The sequence below is a fragment of the Typopeltis vanoorti genome, chromosome 23 (genome assembly GCF_054136105.1).
Source record: "Typopeltis vanoorti isolate ZY-2024b chromosome 23, IOZ_Tvanoo_1.0, whole genome shotgun sequence".
NCBI classification, from domain to species: Eukaryota; Metazoa; Arthropoda; class Arachnida; order Uropygi; family Thelyphonidae; genus Typopeltis; species Typopeltis vanoorti.
This window is the reverse complement of record NC_143571.1, coordinates 64,582,048-64,606,686: the sequence shown is the minus strand read 5'-3', so window position 1 is coordinate 64,606,686 and position 24,639 is coordinate 64,582,048. Positions and strand designations below refer to the sequence as shown.

The following is a 24,639-nucleotide window of genomic DNA, read 5'->3' as shown; positions in this document are numbered from 1 at the left end:
CTACACATTTGGTCCAGTGAGTTTCCAATTTTTTCATCCCACCTAAAAAGTAGGATTTGTCAAATTGTGCAAAATAGTCATTGACATCCTTGGTGACATCCTCGTTCGAAGAAAATTTTTTTTGACCGAGCCAAATTTTTAAGTTTGGGAATAAGAAGAGGAGAATACGGTGGATGTGGAACCAATTTGAACCTCGATTCATGCAATTTTGCCATTGCGATGGCCGATGTGTGGGACAGTGCATTGTCTTGATGAAAGAGTACTTTTTTGTGCGCCAATCTTGGCCTTTTTTCTTCAGTACGTCTTTTAAACAGTCCAACAATGATGCATAATAGACTCCTGTTATTGTCTTACTCTTTTCCAAATAATCTATCATGATAATTCCTTGGGAATCCCAAAAAACACTGGTCATCACCTTCCCAGCTGACAAAATGGTCTTCGCTTTTTTCGGTGCTCTTTCACTGGGCATTGTCCACTGTTTTGACTGCTGCTTAGACTCAGGTGTGTAGTGGTGGTGGATCTAAGTTTCATCTATAGTCACAAATCAACACAAAAAACCTGTGAATTGCAATTAAACATCACCAAACATTGCATTGAAATTCTTTTTGATGCAGTGTTTGGTGATGTTTTTTGATCGACAGTCAACAATCGTGGCACCCATCATGCATACACTTTTTCATCTGCAATTTTTCATACAGTATATTATACACCCGTTCAATTGAGATGCCTACAATCTCAGCAATCTCATGCACTTTCACTCGGCGGCGTAGATTTTGTCAATCATTTCTTTCGTAGTGACCTCAATCGGTCATCCAGAGCGCACCTCATGTTCGATGGGCTTACCACCATGTTTAAACTTGTTTATCCAAAAATAAATAGTCTTTAATGTTGGTGCGGAGCCCTATGAACTGCATCTAACTTGGCTTTGATATGCATGGCCATCCACTTCTTCAAATAAAAGTGTTTTATCACTGGATGAAACTCGTTTTTCTCAATTTTTATGAAAAATGTGAACACAATCATTGTAAATCTTTGCCAAATGAGAACTACGTGTCGCACATGGCAAAAATTTTGCTAGGGGTCATGAAAAAGATGATATGTGCTGACACTGGTATTCAGGCTCATGCATAGACACTGCGGAACTGCAGCATCCTTCATTTTTCTCGACATATAAATATATTTATTAATTTATTTATATTTGCTTGTAATATTTAATTTGATCATCAACAATCCTTTACAATTCTCTTATTTTGTATAAAAAATAATAAAAATCCATCTTGTAGCAATTAAGAGGGTGAAGGATGCTAGCAGCACTGTGTTTACCACAGTGTCATATTGCTGCTAGCATCCTTCACCATTAATATGATGTGCACAAGCATATGCACGTCATATTGAGATGCAAGCTATTAGCGTAATGCGCCACTGTCCGCCGTGCAGTTCCACTGTTGCTTATATGCAGTTTGCGCCAGTAGTAGAGTGCATAGTGCTTATCGTGTTTACTCCGTTTCTTTAAATATTTGGATATTACAACTACAGGATTTAATTGTAATGTCCAAAAATTGTAAATCCATTCCTTTAATTAATGGATTTTAATTTTAAGTAATTTTGAATTATACTAAACTGTATAATTTTATCAATAATAAACAATATTTTTTCATGTTTAATTTTTTAAAAAATTTTTACCATAATTTTGATTTTTTATCCAAACATGTATACTTCGAAAGTTGCAGTACCCCCAAGATTTCAAGCCACAAGCCACCACTGCTGGTATGAATGAACAAATCGTGTCGCCGTCTATTGGAAATTTACCAGACTTTTCAAACAACTCTCGTACATTTCTTAAAGAATTGAAATGATTCTTTCTTTATAAAAAATTTGGAGGGAGTCTTCTTTAACCCTAGCTAACTTTCTGAAGATGGGGAACAGGTGAGCGGAGAACTCTCTCCTGAAAAGCCTTGATTAATTGCTAGCTTGGGCTCACTTCAAGTTTTCACTGATAGTGAGCCCTGCTTATCAAATCAAGGCTATTCAGGAAAGAGTATGGCAGACAACTGCTTCCATCTCAACATTCATATTATTTCCTGTAATAGTGGGAATTCTCTGGTAAATTTTTTTGGTGAAATTAAAAACCTGAGCTTCAGGAAGGAAGTTCTACTTGTTCATGCTAAAGATTGATTGAGAGATGGCTAGAGAGAGAGGCTTAGGAAGAGTTCTGCTCTTCTTTCATAATATTCTTTTATCAGGTCCCTATTACTATGAATGCAAATGTCATTTTCACAGGGCTACACAGCCACTTCTCAAAAAAAAAAGTTTAAATTACATTAGAGAATTAAGACTGTCATAAACAAAGAATTTTGTGTACACATTTATTTGAAAAGTGTAATCAAGAATTAGTGGTTAAGTTTTGAAATGTTATGATAATTTAAAATGACATTGCTTGCTTGAAATATTTGTAATTGATAAACTAAATATTACTTTATCTCATGAAAAGGAAATGTAATCTTTAAAAGAAATTACACTTTTAAAAGTAATAGTATTCTAGCATGTATTGTAGAAGCATTGGAAGAGCAAATAGGGTGGTGGAGTGTTACTTATGCTAAGTGTGAGTCAGGTCCTCTCAGAGTGGCGAATTGGAAGGAAATGGTAGTTTGAAAGTGTGAGTGGAGGTAGACAGAACAAGATATTTAGTGGGATGTTCCTCTATGCCAGGAAAAATAGAGACTGATGAGCAGAAAATGATCATTCACTTTAAGTAAAACATAAAATGTTTAAGTAAAGTGAGTGATTGTTATGGGAGAATTTAACCATAGCAGTGTAAATTGGGCAGAGTAAACAGGGATCCTTTTTTGGAATTCTTGAGAGACACGTCTGAAGCAACAACAACATGTAGAGGGAACACAGGGATCATGAGTTTTGGATTTGGTTCATTGTATCAACAGATCTCGTTGTAACTGAGATGTCAGTCTTGTTCTCCCAGTGGTGAGGGTAACCAATGCATTCTTGATTGAAACCTAAATAGACATGCAAAAGTATCAAGGGGAAAGGAATTTATGTGGAATTATAAGGAACAGTTCCTTGCAAGGAAGAGGTATTAGCAGTGTATGGGGCTAGTGAAAAAATTCCATGCCAAATTGCATTTCTGAAGTGAAAAAGATAAAACAATTTTATGTAAAGTTCAATAATAAAAATGAACACGAACTGCAGATGAAAAAGATTATGAAAAAAGTATAAAGAGAGAGAGAGAGATGGAGAGTAGTTGCGTGAGGAATATAAGACTCGATCTAGGAAAGTGAGTGATATAGTAAGGAAGATACAAGAAGAGATTAGCACTACAGTTCAAGGAAAATCCAAACAAATTCTTTTATGTGACCAGGAGGAGGATAAATGATTACAGATGAATGACTCTGTTAGATGCAAAAGAAGATTGAGTGACTAATGCAGATGACAAAATGGAGCTGTTTAATGATTACTTTATTGGAGCATTTCATCCCAGAAGGATGGAAAGGGTTGAAAGTTTAGAATTGTATGAGGAGAATGAGTTTTGAATACTAAGTACTCTAGAAGTCAACTTGACTTCTAGAGTACTTAGTATTCAATTGTAGATCTCTCTATTCTTCTCTAATGCCTTACACATGTAGATATCTTTGTACACATATGATGGGTCCGAATTGGATGAACACAAACCTGAAATCGTTCTCTCCTCATGAACATTTCAATGACAAAGCCCATTCCTGTCATTAATACAGTTATATAACATTGTCCTCTTACATTCACATTCCTACCATTCCTCCCTTTATAATTTATTTTCCCTGACTTTCTGTGTTAGGTCATACCAGTTATTAGTTTTTCTAGACTCCTGATACCAAATGCATTCAGGTGTAGGCTGTCCCTCTTATACAAATCAAATCTTCCCTCAAACTCACTCCACACATCCAAAAACTCGCATTCATTCCTTTCATAGCCTATGCATCGAATCCTTTGCCATCATAGCCCTTCTTCTTAATTCCTTTTTTTTTTATCATATCGAGGTAAAATACTGACAATTTTCCCTTTCTTGCTCTCACCTCTTCCAACAACCCTTTTATGTCCTCTCTCATACTGAACTTATTGCTAGTTAAATCATTAGTACCTACTAAAGTTGTTATTACTATAATCATTAGTACCTACTACAATATTGCTTAGACATAATCAGTAAATCCATGCTGTTCCTTGCAAAGTATAGTTTGTCAACCCGTTTCTTATGCAATTTCTTACAACTTCTCTAAATCTTCACAATCACTCCAGAGATCCTGATAGGTTGTTGGACATATCAGTCTTTGCACCACTCTTGGGCAGTGGGATTATCATACATTCTTTCCATTATTATGGAATCTTTCCTTAGCTTAGTCTCAGATTACACAAACATGCCAAGGCCCCCAGTTCAACAAATAACCTGGTAATCAATTCAGCAACATGGCCAGATGGAATATCAGCAGGTGTGCTTAAGTAATGTTCACCAGGTTATGTAATAGCTCTTGAACTTCATTCCTTTGCACCTCTATCTCTTCCTCCGGTGTAGTTGTAGCATTCTGCACTGTGTTATATATACCTGGTTGATAGATTTTAGTGAAATACAAATCTTCAGGATTCCCTAACTAAACTGAATGACTGCTGAAATAAATTTGTATGCAATAAGAGAGAAATTAGTCAAAAACACTCAACTAGCTGCATACAAGATGGTGTTCCAACCAATTTTAACTTATGGATCTGAGAGCTGGATGAGAAATAAAACACTTGATCAAACAGTGGAGACCACAGACAGGTAGGGGAGTTATGAGAAAGATTAGATGAGTGAAGAGATGGCAGCAATGACAGAATCATATTAAAAACAAGGATATTAGGAAGCAACTGAACATTGTTAGTATTTAGGAATGTGTGAACAGAATTCTCAGCTGGTCATGTACACAGAATAGGAGAGGAAAGGTTAGCAAAACAGATATTTTTTTGCAAGGATGGCAGGGAAAATCCCAGTGGAAGACCAAGATCTAGCTGGATTGATACATCACAAGTACCTTAGAAGCTTGACAAATATGATCTAAGCATATTGGAGTCCTGACAGAACAGATTAATTTGTAATAAAGAAAATTCTTGATAGGATGATGAAAATTTATAGTACTCTCACAATATCCTATACAACCCCTGTGGGTACATATCAAAAATTTGTTGATGATGTGTTTGCTGTAGTGACATGACATTCAACTGGATCCTGTGGGTCTCTCGAGGATACATGTCTGGAATTAGATGATGGTCACTTTTACTATCTTTTTATTTATTTATTTTTTTGCGTAGATTATTTCTTAAGTGCTTTACCATCTTATGATCTTCATCTTTTCACAACATTAGCTGTATTGACTTGTGGGATTCAGACATTTTTGAGAAAATATTGTTATATGTAAAGATTTTAGTTTATCTGTATACTTTAATTAATGTTTTCGAATACTATTTATGTTTCTAGCTTCATCTATTGAGTGCAGCTGTCAGTTTAATATCACTATGCATGCTACCGGATTCTCTTAGCAAAGATGATATATTTGAAGAATTTAAATTATTCTTATCAGTTGTTCTTGACTGTACAGATGCTTTATGCAGACAACCAGATGACCGAAACCAAGTAATTTGTTGGTGAAATATTTGTTTTTCGTAGATGTATTATTAACATAGCCAAAATAAATTTAATGTTTCAAAATGAAAAGAAAAATTATTATTATTATTATTTTAATAATTTATATTATTATCAGTTTACAAAATCCAAAATATTCTTCATTTGTCTATGTTGAAATATTTCAAGAAATATGATACTGATGTGTGAAACATTAAAAAAGACTTCACTGTACTTTATTTTCTTAACAAATGTTACTTAATGAGCAAGTTACAGTTAGACTGTGAAGTAATTGTGGAAACAAACATTCAAAAAGAATAATTGACAATAGAATGTTTTAATTATAATGTAAAAAATAGATAAATAAAGGGTCAAAGTTAAATAACTGGGTAGAGATATTTTACAGAGCTGGTATGGAATACAGAGAACTAATTAGACAATGAACAGGAATGGTTTGGCAGTTTGGATAGCTAAATAAACTATATTTTGTATTAATTTAAACAACAAATAGAAATTATGGTATAATGTGGTGAAATGTCATGTGCTGGCTGGGTGTTGCCAACTTAAACGAACTCCCCCACTCCCTTTCCATGTGAACAACAAACAGTCAGCAGAATTGAATACGGACAGCTGCAAGAAGAATTATATAGGCCATGTCATTATATTTGACATTACTGAGACAAAGAAGATTGTAGGATAAACCAGCAGATATCCTACAAGATCAGTGAGATACTGTTAAATAAAACTCTAATACAGTAATTTCTGTATTATCCAAATATCAGCTATTCAAGTACCCTGTATACCTGAATTACAAATTTTCAGAGCCTTCTTATTCTGTGTTTTGCCACTAGGGGCACAATGTTACAAACATCACTTTCTGTGTTTAGTCTTTTCCTTTATTTTGCCGCTGTTTATAGACAAGCTGATAATTGCAAACTTCCCTTTTTTTTATTTTTTAACTTGATTTCTTTTTATTTTCATTCCTTTGCTTGTTGAGCTTCAATTGAACTATGTTACAGTAACTTCAAGGTATGAAAACCAATATGAAATATTTTCTATTTCATTTAGCATTTGATGCTAAATGTATTATTTTTCATTTAAACTCATTCACACTCTTAGTGTTCACAATTAAAAAAGTATTAATAGTCTTAGTATTAATAATTAAAAAAAAAAACTCTTCATTTGCTATATACCAAACAATGTGGTGGCAAAATTTTCCATCTTGGAACTTGGAGTTTTTTTTATCCTGCAAAACAGATAAACTGGGAGAAAAGCTCATGCAGTTACCAGATGTATCACACACTTGCCTTAGTTGCTTCAACTGTAATTCCAAACTACCAAACATTACTCATGACACGACCTTCAGTCTGTCCTCATAGGCGATGTTCCACAGTCCCAAAATTCAATTTTTTAACTGTATCTTCTGGATCTTCTCTAAAGTATCTTTATTCCTTCCTATTCCAGTGACCAGATTTAACCCTAGTAGTTCAGATGTGACTAGTTCAGTGTCTCTGCCTTATTTATCTACCAATGAATGTCCTCAACAGTGAAATCCTCTGAGTTATTAATTATATATGTTATTCATATTTTTATACATATATATTTATTTGTATGCAGATTGACTCAGTTTATGAACATGTTCAACTGTGCATAAAGTTTATGAACAATGCTCATATCAATTTGATAGCTCTGTTGTTTGTTAGTATGTAATGTTTCTGTTGGTCTTTTTGTATATACCTTTGTGCTTTGACACCTGATGAAGTTGGCTTACCAATGAAACTAGTTGTGTCCTTATTAAACTTTTATTCTTAATTATCTAGGTGTTTTAAGTCATTAAAATTATTGAACACACACACACACACATATATATATACTGCTCAGAACTATTTGGGGATATTTTGGTTTTCTTGTAAATTATAAAGTTATAAAAATAATTTGCAAATGTAACACATTTATTTTAAAATATTCTTAATATACAACAGTGTAGAACATGTAACTGCATACAAAATCATGTTAAGACTTGTCGAAACGTGTCTTAGCCGTATTAGCGTGTGTGTGTGGGGGGTATAAAATCGTGGCTTGTTGCGTTCACTTCCCCAGTGCATAATTATCACTTCAATTGTAAACTTATGTCACCTACCACCCATTATTTTGTTAAAAATGGCAGAGGAACATGATATCCCGGAGTCCATGGCTTGGAGCCATTGTTCAATTAGAAGTGGGCAAACACAGCAAGTTGTCGCTTTCTGGAGACGGGAAATGTCTGCTGAAGACAAGGTCAAGGTCGCCCATCCTCAACAACTCCAACAGACGATCAGTATTTTTCATTACTTGCCAGAAGAAATCGAACATTTAACGCAACACAACTTCAAAGTGAACTTGCCATAGCAACAAGGAGGCTGGTATTGACACAGACAGTATGAAATCAAAAGAGCCCGAAGAATTTGGGCACAGGAACACTGCAGTTGGACAAATGAGAATTGGGCTCGTGAACTTATTAGTGACGAGTCCGGGTTCAGTATTTTGATGTAGTATGAAAGTTGAACAAGAAATAATCCACAGTTTGTTTGTGAAAGACCCCCAACATCAAGGCAGGAGTTTGATGGTATGGGCTGGAATAAGTATAGGTGGCCATACTGATCTCTGTTTTATCAGAAATGTTCCTTAACAGTCCAAAGGTATTGCGTTGAGATTTTGGAACCTATAGTTTGTCCATATTCTGTTGCATTTGGCAAAGAATTCATTTTTATGGATGACAATGCTTATTCACACCATGCAGATTTGGTACAAGAGTGGTTTGGGGAAGAAGATATTGAACGAATGGACTGGCCTACCTGTTCACCGGATTGTAATCCAGTCAAACATGCCTGGGATGCTTTAGGTGGGTGCGTTTCTGCTTGACTGGTGCCACCACGATTGCTTCAAGAGCTCGAAATTGCTCTCATAGAAGATTGGGGAAACATCCCACAAGAAGTGTTTGATCATCTTATCTGGTCCATGCAATCAAGATGTACCGCTATTTTGACTGTTAATGGAGACCATACACCCTATTAAAAATTAAAGCGTTTTGGGCTATTCTTGTTGTTCAACTGAATAATATTAAAATTTATTCATTTGACTTCCTACTGTAAAAATAATCATAATTTAAAATTCTGAATATTTTTACATATTGTTTATGTTAGAATGTTTATTAGTTTTGGTTTCATAACACACATTGTCGGCATTTGTGATGTGCCCATTATTGAAATTGTTTTGTCAAAAGTGATATGTAAAGTAGTTAAAAATTTACGTACTTACCGGATTTGAATAGTTGTGTTACTTTAAACAATTCGTTTGTAGTTTAAAATATTAAATGTTTGTTTTTTGAAGACATTCTCTTGTCGCTAACGTAATCTGCGTGTCAGCCATTATATCTAATTTCTTGCTTGCCAGTTTCATGGTGTGCGCATGCTCGCCAAGAAGTTTGATGTGTGATTGACAGCTGACAAGGAGAGCGTTCGGTATTGAAGTAACGGAGAGTAAACAAAAGAGCGTTTGGGAGGAAATTAGAACGCAGGCTGGCAGATATTTAGATTCGGAGGAAATTGAGTTTTTTTTATGTGACAGTCAGAGGAAAATTAATGGTATATTCCGAAAAAGGAATTGTGGAACTATGAAGTTTCAAAGTGGAATAAGTATTGGTAAATAAAAGGGAAATATTGCTATAGACATTTTAAAAGGAATGTTTGAGGAAACGCTAATCGGAAGATTAATAGTAGATTCCGAAAAGAAATCGTAGAACTGTGAATTTTTTAAAGTGGGAGAGAAGCATTACTGAATAAAAGAAGAAATTGCTATTTACGTTCTAAAGGAAGTTTTGAGGAAACGCTGATTAGGAAATTTCATCTGTATTAAGAACGCCGGATCTAACTATTATTTCTACTGAAAAGAAGACAGAATTAAGTCAGGAAGAATTAATGTGTGCTACGTGAGTGATGAGAAAGGATCATAAGAAAATGAAGAATAAAGTCATATATATCATATATCTTCGAAAAAGGGCCTTGACAGAGAAAGGAACTGGCTATGAACATTTTGTCATTGTGAAAACAAAGTGTTTAGTCTAGTCTTAAGTGTAAGTTTATTTTTAAAAGATCTTGGGTCCAATTAAATTTGTAGTTAGTTATGTAATATTGTTTGAAGTGTATATATATTGTTTTTGTCTCATTAAAGGTGTTTATTTTGTATTTTGGTCTTGAGTGAGTGATTTTTTTGGATTCTGAAAGAAAGAGTTAAGGTCATTGCACCAATCGGAGTGAACCCTTGTTCAAATAAATAAATAAATAAATAAAAGCACTCGGAAATAAAAAAAAAAATTGTTAGAAACAGAGATTAAATAATATAATTAAGCTCATAATTTAAAAAAAAATAACAATGGTGCAGTCGACTTACAGGATTGGTTATGACTTAACTTTATTTCAGAATCCAGAAAGTAAATTTTGACTCAAGTAAAATGGCTATGGGAGATAGCAATATTAATAGTGAAGTTTCTTTAGTTAAAGATGAGGAATTTTTTAGGTTAATTAATCCAACTTTAGTAATATTTTCTTTCTTAGGAGATAGTAGTGAAAGCGTAGAAACATTTTTTAAAAATGCAGAAAAAATTAGAGATTTAGAAAAATGGTCAGATTTTCATTTGTTGATTATACTTTGTAATAAATTATTGGGCAAAGCCAAAACATTCTTAAACACATCTCCTTTACTGAGAGACATCAACAGTTATGCAACATTGAAAAGTTTGCTAACATCAGAATTTTCAGGTGTAAGAGAATTAGGGCCTAACATTTGGAAAATTCATCAATGTATCCAAGGTAATAGGGAGTCTGTTTCAGAATATTATCATAGACTTTGGAGCATTGCTCATAAATTTAATGTTTCATCTGAACAGAAATCCTCTTTAGAATGGTTACTGTTTAATCAATTTAGGCATGGCCTTAAAGATAATTTGAAAGAAACAGCATACAAGAAAAAGGTTAAAAATCTTGACCAGTGTTTTCAAATTGTTAAGGAAAAGGAAGAGAGACTTAGAGAGAGAGATTTCATTCTACAAATAATAAACAGGTAAACTCTTTTCAGTATAATGAAACCCATTCTCCTAACATTGTGGCTACAGATAAAGTGAGAGAAGGAAAGTTTCAAAAATTAAAAGGTGCTAGGAAAAAGAAACAGTCTAAGGAAATTTCTGTAAATTAAATCTAACAGAAAATGTTCCAGAATCTGATTCCAAAGTAAAATCACATGATTTGGGAAAATTAGAGGAACTGAAAACATTTCTTAGTGAAGAAATAGAAAGACAACAGAGATCAACAGTAAAAGTTTAGGAACTTTTGTTTAAGATGATATCTGATTTAACAATATCCAAGAATCTTACAGATAATCAATCTTTCTCTTCTGAATCTAATGGTATTGACAGGAATAAAACATCTCAAAGGAGATATGTTCCAAAATGCTTTAGATGTAATAAACCTGGTTATTTTGCTAAAGACTGTTAGGGATAAATCTCTTGTTTTCAACATAAGAAATCAGAAGGAATAAAGAAAAATCGGGGAATAATTATTATTCCAATATTATACTGGCAAGGACAGAAATGTCAAAATACTCATTAGACATAGGTAAAGCTAAAGACAGCTCCAACCCTAAAAGAGAGTTTGATGTATCATTAGCTCCTTATGCTAATGGAGGTAATTCTTTGACAGTTCTACAAGGATTTATTGAAGATGTGCTTTGGGAAATCTTGCTTGACACAGGTGTGCATATTTCACTCATTTCTTATAGTTTGTTTAACAGAATTAAATCTCTAATTCCAAATGACATTTCAGTTTTAAGTTGTCCAATTAAATTGAAGGGTATATTTGAATCAGAAATTTCAGCTGATAAGCAAATCACTGTTTTTATTTCAATTCCTTGTTTTCCATTGAAAGTTTGTCATCCATTAATAGTTCTTCCAGAATCATCTAATCCAAATGTACAAGTAATATTTGGAATTGATTTTCTGAAATGTCATGCTTTTGCATATAATTTTGTTGATGGTAGTGTCCTTGTGTGGACTAGAATACTGTTTGGACAGGAAATCAGGTGACAAAGGAAAATTAGAGCAGTCTTCTGAAGTTTTTCAAGACACTAATGATAATGATCAAGTGTTTAATATTGAGACTCTAAAGAATAAGGAACCTAGTTCACAAATTTGGGAAAAGTTTAAATAACGTTATTATTTAAGATCTAGGAATAAGCATTAAAGATTTGTTAAATATAGGTTAAATATTTAAAAATTTAAAAAAAAAAAAAAAATTCAGAGAAAGATGAAACTGATGTAAAAATTATCATGATTTAAAATTCTGAATATTTTTAAGTATTGTTTATATTAGAATATTTATTAGTTTTGGTTTCATAACACGCATTTGCGATGTGCCTGTTATTGAAATTATTTTGTCAAAAGCGATATGTAAAGCAGTTAAAAATTTGTGTACTTACCGGATTTGAATAGTTGTGTTACTTTAAACAATTCATTTGTAGTTTAAAATAATAAGTGTTTTTGTTATTTGAAGACATTCTCTTGTCGCTAACATAATCTGCGGGTCATTATACCTAACTTCTTGCTTGCAAGTTTCATGGAGTGTGCATGCTTGCCGAGAAGTTTGATGTGTGATTGACAGCTGACAAGGAGAGCGTTCGGTATCGAAGTAACAGACAGTAAACAAAAGAGCATTTGGGAGGAAATTAGAATGCTGGCTGGCAGATATTTAGATTCGGAGGAAATTGAATTTTTTTTTATGTGACAATCGGAGGAAAATTAATGGTATATTCCAAAAAAGGAATCATGGAACTATGAAGTTTCAAAGTGGAATAAGTATTGGTAAATAAAAGGGAAATATTGCTATAGACATTTTAAAAGGAATGTTTGAGGAAACGCTAATCGGAAGATTAATAGTAGATTCCGAAAAGAGAATTGTAGAACTGTGAATTTTTTAAAGTGGGAGAGAAGCATTAGTGAATAAAAGAAGAAATTGCTATTTACGTTCTAAAGGAAGTTTCGAGGAAACGCTGATTAGGAAATTTCATCTGTATTAAGAACGTCGGATCTAACTATTATTTCTACTGAACAGAAGACAAAATTGAGTTAGGAAGAATTAATGTGTGCTATGTGAGTGATGAGAAAGGATTCTATGAAAATGAAGAATAAAGTCATATATCTTCGAAAAAGGGCCTTGACAGAGAAAGAAACTTTCACAATGACAAAGCTATGAACATTTTGTCATTGTGAAAACAAAGTGTTTAGTCTAGTCATAAGTGTAAGTTTATTTTTAAAAGGCCTTGGATCCAATTAAATTTGTAGCTAGTTATGTAATATTGTTTGAAGTGCATATTGTTTTTGTTTCATTAAATGTGTTTATTTTGTATTTAGTCTGGGTCAGTGATTTTTTTTGGTTTCTGAAAGAAAGAGTTAAGGTCATTACACCAATCAGAGTGAACCCTTGTATAAATAAATAAAAGCACTCGGAAATAAAAAAAAAAAATAATTTTTAGAAACAGAGATTAAATAATACAATTAATCTCATAACTTTAAAAAAATAACACTACCATACCAGCTTTGTTGATTCTTTTGTCTATTTCCATATTTAATTTACCATCTTCACAAAAAATCGTGCTTAATTTGTTAAATTTGTAAATATTGATTATTTAAGCAACATCTCATCAATTGTACCCTATCCATAAGTAAGAAATATTTATTCATGTATAATATACCCAATAGTTATAATTATTTGCAGAAATTTATAATTATCCGACAGAAACTAAAATATCCTTTAATTCTTTTGAGTAGTGTATATGAATATGAACCATATACATATCCATTACCATAATATATATATATATATATATATATCATCATCAAATTCCTGACATGTACCCTCAAGGGGTGTACAGGATATGATAGTACTACATGAAAAATTTACGTCTTTACTAACTTCCTATCTACAATTTTCCTCCAAAAGAGTCTATTACTTGTCAAGACTCCAACATCATCAGATCTTATATTTCTATCGGCTAAGGCACATTGTATCGTATCAATCCACCTATATCTTGGTCTTCTGCTGGGCTGTTTTCCTGCCAACCTGGCAGAGAACACTTGTTTTGCTAATCTTTACTCTCCCATTCTGTTTCAGTGACCATACCACCTGAGATTAGCTCTGCTAATGCATTCCTGGATGCTGACAATGTCAAGTTCTCTCCTAATATCCTTGTTTTTATTATGATATTGCCATTGATGCCATCTGTTCACGCCTCTAATCTTTCTCAGGACTCTCATATCTGCGGTCTCTAGTCTTTGGTCAAGTGTTTTACTTCTGTCCCAGCTCTGAGATTCATAAGTTAAAACTGGTCGGAACACTGTCTTGTATACCGCTAAGTTAGTGTTCCGACTAATTTCTCTCTTATTCCATATGAATTTATTCAATTGACTTCCTACCATACCAGCTTTGTTGAACCTGTTGTCTATTTACATATTTAATTTACCATTTTCACTAAAAATCGTGATTAAGTAGCTGAAATGTTTTACTTGTTCCACAGGTTTCCTGTTCACAACGCAGTTGACATTTTCAACAGTTCTCCCTATTTTCATTGTCTTTGTCTTTTTATTGCTGATCTTCATAACATATCTATTACAACAGTTATTCAGTTTAGTCAGGGAATCTTGCAGACTTGCATCGGATTTATTTAGAAGTATGACATCCTCTACATAAAGCAAAGAGCTGACATTAACATCTCCAATTCTGATATCATGTTTAATACCACTTTCCTTCATAATGTGATCCATATAGATAATGAATAACAGAGGGGATAATGTACATCCTTGTCTCACACCAGATTTAACATTAAACCATATTCCTGTACTTCCTTCAATTCTAACTGCTGACTTACAACTCGAATAAAGACTAAGTATTGCTTGATATAATGCCCCATTGACACCATATAACTGCAGTGTATCGAATAGTTTTTCTCTTGGCACCTTGTCATATGCCTTTTCCAAATCGACAAAACTTAAATACAGATGTTTGTTATATTTCCATGCTTTCTTCAACTAATTGTCGTAAAGTGAAGATCTAATCCTGACAGCCTCTATTTGGCATGAATCCAGCTTGTTCTTCACCAAGCTTTTCTTCCACAATTCTTCTCAACCGTTTCTCAAGTACACTTGCTTAGATCTTGCCAGGAACACTCAGCAGGGAAATACCTCTGTAATTCTCACATTCAGTTTTATTTCACCTTTTATATATGGGTACCATTAGAACCCTACTCCAATCATCAGGAATTCGTCCCTCTGTCCAGGCTTTCTGAACTATGCAGTGCAGCCACTGTAAGACTTTTATACCACCATATTTCAGCATATCTGGTCGAATATCATCTACTCCTGCTGCCTTTCCACATTTCAAGCCTTTGATGGCTTTTTCTACTTCAAGTATGGATATGTATTCCTGACTGCATGCATGGTCAATGTTTTTTACCACTGTGCTATCATCACTGCTTGTTTCTTTTAGCAGTTTTTCAAAGTAATTACTGCATACTTCAAGGATATCTTTTTCTCCTGTTTTCATGTCACCTTTATCATCTCTAACTTCTTTTACAGCACTCTTTCCTCCATTTCTAAGTTTCTTCAACAACCTCCAGAATATCTTATCGCCTTCTTGATATTTGTTTTCTATGTTCTTGTTCTTGCCAAAGTCCTCCCATGACTTTTGTTTAGCTAGTTTTACACAGTGTTTCGCTTTCTTACATTTGTCTCCGTATTCTCTAAAAGCAAAAGCTGACTTATTTGCCAGGAACTTTTGATATGCTTTCTTTTCCTTCACTGCCTCTTTAACTTCCTGTGTCCACCATGGAGTTTTGATTTTTCTATCCTTGCAGACAACCTCACCACATGCCTCTCTGGCTGAATCAATCAGTGTTTTCTTCAAGGCTTGCCACGGAATCTCCAAGGTTTGGTTCCTGTTTTCAAACTCTTTCATTTTTTCTTCAATAATCTTTGTGTATTTTAGTCTACAGTTCACATCTGAGAGCTGCTCAACTTTTATTCACTTTAAAACTTTCTTACATGTTATTCTTTTCAATATGAAATTCAATTTTATCATGCACAAGACTAAATAGTGATCGCTTCCAATATCAAATCCTCTGTACACTCTGGTGTCCTGCACCACGGAGAAAATATCACTATCAACAATAACATAGTCAATGAGACTTTTCTTATTCCTAGCCTCTTCTCTCCATGTGAATTTGTGCACATTTTTATGTTGGAAGATTGTGTTGGTAATAACCAGTCCATGTCCTGAGCAGAAATCCAACAGGTATTTGCCATTAATTTTAGCTTTGCTATTTTCTGCAAATTTTCCCAAAATATTTTTGTATGTCTGACAATCATTTCCTACTCTGCTATTTAGATCCTCAACAAGGATCAACCTTTCCCTTTTCATTGTGTCAGTTGCTTTTTCTAAACCATCAAAAAATTCCTCTACTTCTACTTCAGTAGAACCTTCTGTGGACCATAGGCACAAAGAAGTCTCATTGTCCAATTCCCCATTCTGATATTTGCCCACATCACTCTGCTTGAGACTGCCTGCCATTCAAGAAGATTAGCCTCATATTTTGTGTTGAATACTATGGCAACTCCTTCTTTTCCATGATTGTCATTTCCTGAGTATAACATTTTGTATTTATTGCTCAGAAAGATCTCACCAGTTTTTGTCTTTTTTGTTTCAGTCATCCCTATTATGTCAATCTGGTACTTATCTAATTCTTCAGCTAGCTCCCTTTCTTTGCCATTCAGGCTTCTTATGTTGATAGTACCTATCTTTAACTCTGGTGATGTTGAGTTGTGGGTGTGCTTTCAGATTTGTTCCAGTAGCTGACTTTTCGCTGTTCGCCCTGGTTCCCTGGTGAAAACAACAGGGGCCTTGTTTAACCGGGCGATGCCCCAGCCGGCATGAAATTTTGTCTTGTTGTACCATAATTTTCGATATTGGTTTAAGCCAATAAGAATACAGTTTGCTCGGCTAAATCCCATATTGCCGGCCCATCTTCGTTCGTTCAGTATCCAGGTAGATACCCAACAGGGTGCACCATGAGAAGGTGAGGATTGGACGTTAGGTCAGAAGCCCTGGTCGGTTCTCTGCATTCCTTTAAAGGCTATGTGGAGGTCTCCTCTCAGTTATACAATTTTGACTCTTAAGCACCCCCTAATATATATATATATATATATATATATATATATATATATATATATATATATATATATATATATATATATATATCGAGCAAGATGTCTCATTTCCACAGAAGAAGACCTTCAAACAGAGCTTAACTTCCTGAAAAACACCTTCTTAAATAATGGATATTCATCTTGTAACATCACTAAATGTTTGAGACTACGGCAACAACCTCAACAAGAAGATGAATCCAACCCTATCACTCATATACAGTTACCATTTATCAGCTCTCTTACCCCAAAACTATCTAGGATTATGAAGAAATTCAACATAAAGACCAACTATACTACTCTGCCAAAACTTAATTCTTTTCTGAGTTGACCAAAACACAACCAACTGCATTTTCCTGGTGTTTATAAAGTTATGTGCGACTGTGGTCAACCTTATTTTGGCCAGACAGATAAATCTATTTCACTTCGTCTTGAGGAACATAGGCGTGACATCTCCTACAGTAGAACATGAGTGAGCACCCTTTTCAGTCATATTCTCTTCTCCGCAAACTCTAACCTCGAAGAATGTCCACACCAAGTTGATTGGGATTGCACAACCAATATATGCAAGGATGTATTTGAAAGACATTATAGAATCCAAAGAAATAGTTCTGGACCCTTTACACTTGAACAACAATCTAAGCTACAATTTGCCTGATTCCCATAGCACAGTAATCCAATACTTGCGCTCTAAAATTAGCTGTCACACACATTTAACTCATGCCAACAGTAGCACGCAGTCACCTATTCAAATATGACTGTTACTATTCTGCTTCTTTTTATTAAGCTGAAAAGTCCATGTTTTTCACCTTGTTATTTTTATAAGTATTATGTTATTTCTTACTAAACTGAAGAATTCGGAACACCGGTGAAACTAGTCTTGATTTATTAAAGTTTTTTTTATACTTTCTCGGGTTCTTGTCAGTTAAATTTTAATTTTATAAATGTATACATCGCGATTCAATCCTAATTACAACAATATATATATATATATATATATATATATATATATATATATATAACAGACAAACAAGTCAAGTTTGCAATCAATATATATATATATATATATATATAACAGACAAACAAGTCAAGTTTGCGCCTGCAGGTGTTGCAAGTCTAGCTGACCCTGCACGTAGTGCAAGACCAAGGCAACTCATGGTAAAAGTAAAATAAGCTCTGATCACTAATCTTAATATTTACCCATAATGCAAAGCGCATCTCCTGGAGGAGATGTATGATGCTTTGTATTAAAGGCAAGGGGCCACTACCCAGACTGGTTTCGACCTTTATTGAGGTCTCATCAGTGGGAGCCAGGCTAGAAATACCAAGATTTTAGTAATACAGAGCTTTTAAGTATTTTACCAGAACAAGTTACCATAAGGTGTTTTAACCTTATTAAATAAAAATCTCAGGTATGTATATATATATATATATGGTAACTCATTATGAGTTATACAAGTAACTTAATTACATAGAAAGTTTAATATATGTGTAGAAAAATGTCTATTACAATCTCATTATATCATTCATATTTGCTTTCATGCTGCCACTTGTGAGTTTCAATTGACCAGAAAAATAAAAATGGCTGCTGTTAAAAAGTATTAGTCATAATTGATGCAATTGCCTAAAAGCAACATGCTTTTATAGTTTACTCATAAATGTCAAATTCAGTGTTCTGGGAGAAAACTTTATTCATTCCGAATAAAAAGTTAATATTTTGATAAGTTAGGTACATTTTGTTGTGCTGTCAGATTTTTTTTTTTCCATTTTAATTAAAAGAAAATTAAAGGGTGTATTTAAAGAATTGTCTATTTTTTGCACGAAGTTAATGTATTACAGTTAAAGAATGTTTCACTTGCTGCATGTTCATCAAATTCCTGACATGTACCCTCAAGGAGTGTACAGGATATTATGATAGTACTACATGAAGAACTTACATCGTTACTAATTTCCTCTCAACAATTTTCCTCCAAATCAATCTGTTCTCAGTCAACACTCCAACATTATCAGATCTTCTATTTCTGTCTTCTAAGGTAATTTTTACTGTATCAATCCACCTATATCTTGGTCTTCCCCTGAGTCTTTTTTCCTGCCAACCTGACAGAGAACACTTGTTCCCTGTCAGGTTGTTTTGCTAATCTTTTCTCTCCTATTCTGTTTAAGTGACTATACCACCTGAGATTAATTCTGCTAACAATGTCATATTCTTTCCTAATATCCTTGTTTTTAATATGATATTGCCATTGGTGTCATCTGTTCACATCCCTAATCTTTCTCAGCACTCTCATATTTGTGATCTCTAGTCTTTGGTCAAGTGTTTTATTTCTAACCCAGCTCTCAGAGCCATAAGTTAAAATTGGCTTGATATACAACTAATTTAGTGTTTTGACAAATTTCTCTCTTATTCCATATAAATTTATTCATTTGACTTCCTACCATACCAGCTTTGTTGATTCTGTTGTCTATTTCCATATTTAATTTACCATCTTCACTAAAAATCGTGCTTAAGTAGCTGAAATGTTTTACTTCTTCCATAGGTTCTTCATTCACAATGCACTTGTTATTTTCAATGTCTTTGTCTTGTTATTTCTGTCCTTCATGCCAAATCTATTACAACAATTATTTAATTTAGTCAGGGAATCTTGCAGAGTTATACTGGATTTATTTAAAAGTGCAACATCATCTGCATAGGGTAAAGAGCTGAGATTAACATCTGAAATTTTGATATCAGATTTAATCACCTTACTGGCCATTATGCGTCAAATACGCATCCTCATATGCTTCGTATCCATCATATATTTCAATGTAGTATCAATGGTATTACAATTTTAATATGCATTTTGCATCCATGGAAACTTGGATGTATGTATACGTCCTGGCCGGTAATGTGGTTAATACTGCTTTCCTTCATAATGTGATCCATATAGATAATGAATAACAGATGGGATAATGTATATCGTCTGTGACACTAGATTTAACATCAAGCCGTCTTCGTATTCTACCTTCAATTCTAACTGCTACCTTACAACCCAAATAAAGAATAAGTAATGCTTGATATAATGCCCCATTATATCAAGCATTACTCAATTTTTAATAACTTTTCTCTTGGCACCTTTTCATGTGCCTTTTCCAGATCTAGAAAACTTAAAACAGATCTTTGTTATATTCCCATGATTTCTCAACTATCTGTCTTAAAGTGAAAATCTGATCCTGACAACCTCTATTTGGCCTGAATCCTGCTTGTTCTTCACCAACTTCCATTCCACAATCCTTCTCAACTGTTCTCAAGTATATATACCTCCATAAATCTTACCAAGAACACTCAGTAGAGAAATACCTCTGTAATTCTCATTCAGTTTTATTTCCCTTTTTATATATGGATACTATGAGAGCTCTAATCCAAACATCTGGAATTTGTCCCTCTCCAGGCATTCTGAACTATGCAGTGTAGCCACTGTAAGACTTTTATACCTGCATACTTTAGTATTTCTGGTCGAATATCATCTGCTCCTGCTTCCTTTTCACATTTCAGGCTTTTGATTGTTTTTTCTTCTTCAAGTATGGATATGTATTCCTGATTGCATGCCTGATGAGTATTTTTTTACCACTGTGCTGTCACTGCTTGTTTCATTTAGCAATTTTTTGAAGTAATTACTCCATACATCAAGGATATATTTTTCTCCAGTTCTCATGTCACCTTTATCATCTCTAATTCCTTTTACAACACTCTTTCCTCCATTTCTGAGCTTCTTCAACAACCTCCAGAATATTTTGCCACCTTCTTGATATTTCTTTTCTATGTTCTTACCAAAGTCTTCCCATGACTTTTGTTTAGCTAGTTTTACATAGTGTTTAGCTTTCTTACATTTGTCTCTGTATGTATTCTCTAAGAGCACAAGCTGACTTATTTGCCAGGAATTTTCAATATGCTTTCTTCTTTTCCTTCACTGCTTCTTTAACTTCCTGTGTCTACCACAGAGTTTTGATTTTTCAAAACTCTGTGGTGAGGTTGTCTGCAGTCCTTGCAGACAACCTCTCCTCAGCCAGAGAGGCATTTGGTGAGGTTGTCTGCAACCTCACCACAATCAATCAATGTTTTCTTAAGGGCTTGCCACTGAATCTCAAAAGTTTGGTTCCTGTTCTTAAACTCTTATTTTTTCTTGAATCATGCTTGTGCATTTTAGTCTATAGTTCACATCTAAAAGCTGCTCAACTTTTATTTGCTTTAAAACTTGCTTATATGTTCTTCTTTTCAATATGATATTCAACTTTATCCTGCTCATATTAAATGGTGATCACGTTCAATTTCAGATCCTCTATACACTCTGTCCCATGCCGGTGAGAAAACATCACTATCAGCAATAACATAGTCAGCGAGACTTTTCTTATTCCTTGCCTTTTCTCTCCATGTGAATTTGTTCACATTTTTATGTTGGAGCATTTTTATGTAATAACCAGTCCATGTCCTGAGCAGAAATCCAAGATGTATTTGCCATTATTATTAGCTTTGCTCTTTTCTCCAAATTTTTTGAAAATATTTTTGTATGTCTGACAGTTATTTCCTACCCTGCTATTTAGATCCCAAACCAGGATCTACTTTTCCTTTTTCATTGTGACAGTTTCTTTCTCTAAAGCCTCAAAAAATTTCTTCACTTCTACCTTAGTAAAACTTTCTGTGGGACCATTGGCACAAATAAGTCTCATTGTCCAGTTCCCCATTCTGACATTTGTCCACATTGCTGTACTCGATATTGCCTGCCATTGAAGACAATTAGTCTCATATTTAGTATTGAATATTATAGCTACTCCTTCTTTTCTTCGATTGTCATTGCCTGAATATAACATTTTGTATTTATTGCATAGAAAGATCTCACTTGTTTTTGTCTTTTTTTGTTTCAGTCACTCCTATTGTGTCGATCTGGTGCTTTTCAAATTGGTACATACCACAATGTAAAAATGATTGTATCCACCTATATGGATTCTTCAAATCAAAATCAACAGCTGATCTCACCTGCATCACTCACCTCTGAACACATGCCACAAAAGAGTTTGGAGAAACCTATACCGTTGCAGATCCAAAGCATTTGATTAGATTTGGTATCTAAGGTTTCTCTGCAAACTGCTATCTTATCGTCTGCTTTTTTCCCATTTATAATTAGATTGCCAATTTTCTCTTGGGTCATTCACTACATGATATACTAGAGGGTGTTTTTCCTCCCTTCAAATTTTCCTGGGATAGACTCAGACCCTGTTATCTTATGCACTCTCTTCTTTCTATACATAAATGGCCTTCTCTTACTAACCTCAAACCCTATACTGATTTTTGCTTATGATATCACTTGACACTTATCCAACTCATACAACAAAAATATCATCTGCAATAAGTGCCCTGTGTGTTCTGTCTTTTCCCTGGTGGTCATTATATACCAGAGTTGACTTGAGTGGTTAATATCACTCAAGTTGATTTCAATCTAGGATATTATCATCATAATAAAAGAGAAAGCAAATTCATAAATACTATCTTTATTTAGAAATAATTAATATTAGTGTAAATTTATGATATTGCCTTACAATTGTGTGTAAAATGTTTGTTTTGCAAGTGCTATATACAAATTTGTTATAAATAAACTTATCTTTTAAAGAGAAAAAGGCCCTCACATTTAACAACTGAGTTAAAGAACATAAACAACAATCAAAATTCCTTGTCTTCTCTTCAAGATCACAGGATTTGATGAGAATACACAAACTTCATACTTATATGACACAGTCTTTTCTGCTCTCACTAATGGCCATTAAAATATGATTACTTAGCTCATACCTGTGTTTCTTCTAAAAAAAGAAAATAATTTGTGCACAGCTTTTCTTAAGAGAGAACATATTTCTTCTTTCATATATTCTGCACAATATCAGTTCCTTTCCTATTTCCTTGAAATATGAAGATAATTTTAAAGTTTTCTTTCAATGCTGAAATGAATGTTCACATGTAAGGATAAGGATGTTATTTTGCCTATTTACAAGGCCTTGTTAGGACCTCACTTGGACTATTGTGTGTAGGTCTGGTCTCCTGGTTTCCATTGTGATTCTGATATATTGGAGAGAGTACAAAAAAGAGTTTTAAAAATGATATCAGGATTGTGGAATACTGATTATGAAGACAGATTGAGAATTTGTAGACTGCAGACACTAGCAAACAGGAGAAAGAGGGGTGATATGATTGAGACTTACAAACTTCTGAAAGGGTCATACAGGATTTCAATTGATGGAATTTTTCAATTTATGGAAGGTTGGGAAAGGACGAGAGGGCATCCTTGGAAGCTGAGAATGAAGGCCACCAAGAAGGGTGTGAGGGCTAGATTTTTCTCTCAGAGGGTGGTGCGTGGTTGGAATGGATTGTCTTTGGATGTTGTGAGTGCAAGCATTGTGAATGAATTCAAGAATAAGTATGATAGCTGGTGTGTGTGTGTGTGTAGTATATGGCCTCTCTCTATGATTCTCTGACTCTGTGGAGGTCTCTTAATAATAATAATTTTTCCTTGTAGAAACTTCTTCCTTATCCTTAAACACAGAAAGAATTCATCTATTGGGTTTACGGCACATAACTAGAATATGTTTGCTATACATACTATTTCAAAAGGAATTGTCTATTGCTTCAGAAGAAACTATATATCACTTTAATCTATGCCACAACTTATCTTCATATAAAAAAAAATCCATCCGTTAATTTTGAGGTAACTTTGTTTCGCTCATAATGCTCTTTTCCACATTTTTGGCTTAAGAATTCTTTTAAACTCTATTTCTCCTCTAAACTTCCAACTTTGGTTTGGATATTGTCATTGTATGATTAAAATCAGTACCATAGCTGTTCTATTATTCTCTCTCACTCACTCACTCACTAATTCAACTTCCTCTTCGGAAGTACAATCTTTACAAAAACACACTCCTGCCTGATATGGTAAGCAACGTGGTGGTGAGATGAAGTTGCTTGTAAACAAGACCTCGGTTCATCAGTTTTTTTTTTTTGGATATTGTCGTTGTATGATTAAAATCAATACCATAGCTGTTCTATTATTCTCTCTCACTCACTCACTAATTCAACTTCCTCTTTGGAAGTACAATCTTCGCAAAAACACACTACTGCCTGATATGGTAAGCAACGTGGTGGCGAGATGAAGTTGCTTGTAAACAAGACCTCGGTTCATCAGTGGCATGAAGACATCATTGGAAAGTTCAATAGTTTCTTCTTTCAAATTTATGTTATCGTAATAAAAAAACTAAATTAGAGGTGAATCCTTTTTACAAATAAATATCACAATCAAATGTTTTTGGTGGACCGTAAGTATACAAAAATTTCTTATATAAACATTTCTAGTTACAAGAAATAATGAATTTTTTTGCTATACATTTAGAGAATGTTTACATACCAAAAGTTATCCTTTCCTTTTATTTAATCAGAATCAGCCACCCCCCACCCCCAAAAAATAATGCAAGATAATCTGATATCGCCAAATAGCAGATATCCTACATACCTAAAATTGAGCTCCAACACCTTTCTTCAAAGATTCCAGAACACATTTTGTTTTTTCTCCTGAAAAAAATGACATTAATTCTTCCCTTACTTTTTGATAATGCTCAGCTTAAGAGTCAAAACCAAATCTGATTCTTACTCCTCACCTTCCCTGGCAAACACATCACTATTTTCCATCCTTGCCTTCCAAGAAAC

The 24,639-nt window shown here is 33.9% G+C and overlaps 1 protein-coding gene across 3 annotated transcripts in view; it reads left to right on the top strand.

The window, feature by feature from the left end:
* Positions 1-24,639, top strand: part of LOC150093914 (unhealthy ribosome biogenesis protein 2 homolog) — a 393,653-nt gene that overhangs the window by 29,839 nt on the left and 339,175 nt on the right. For 2 of the 3 annotated variants that reach the window (XM_090412865.1, XM_090412866.1), the window contains exon 5: positions 5,495-5,650. In XM_090412865.1, coding sequence (XP_090268991.1) covers positions 5,495-5,650 — 156 coding nt within the window. Of the gene's footprint in view, positions 1-5,494; positions 5,662-24,639 lie in introns of those variants that run through there. The other variant, XM_090412867.1, reaches the window with a different exon arrangement.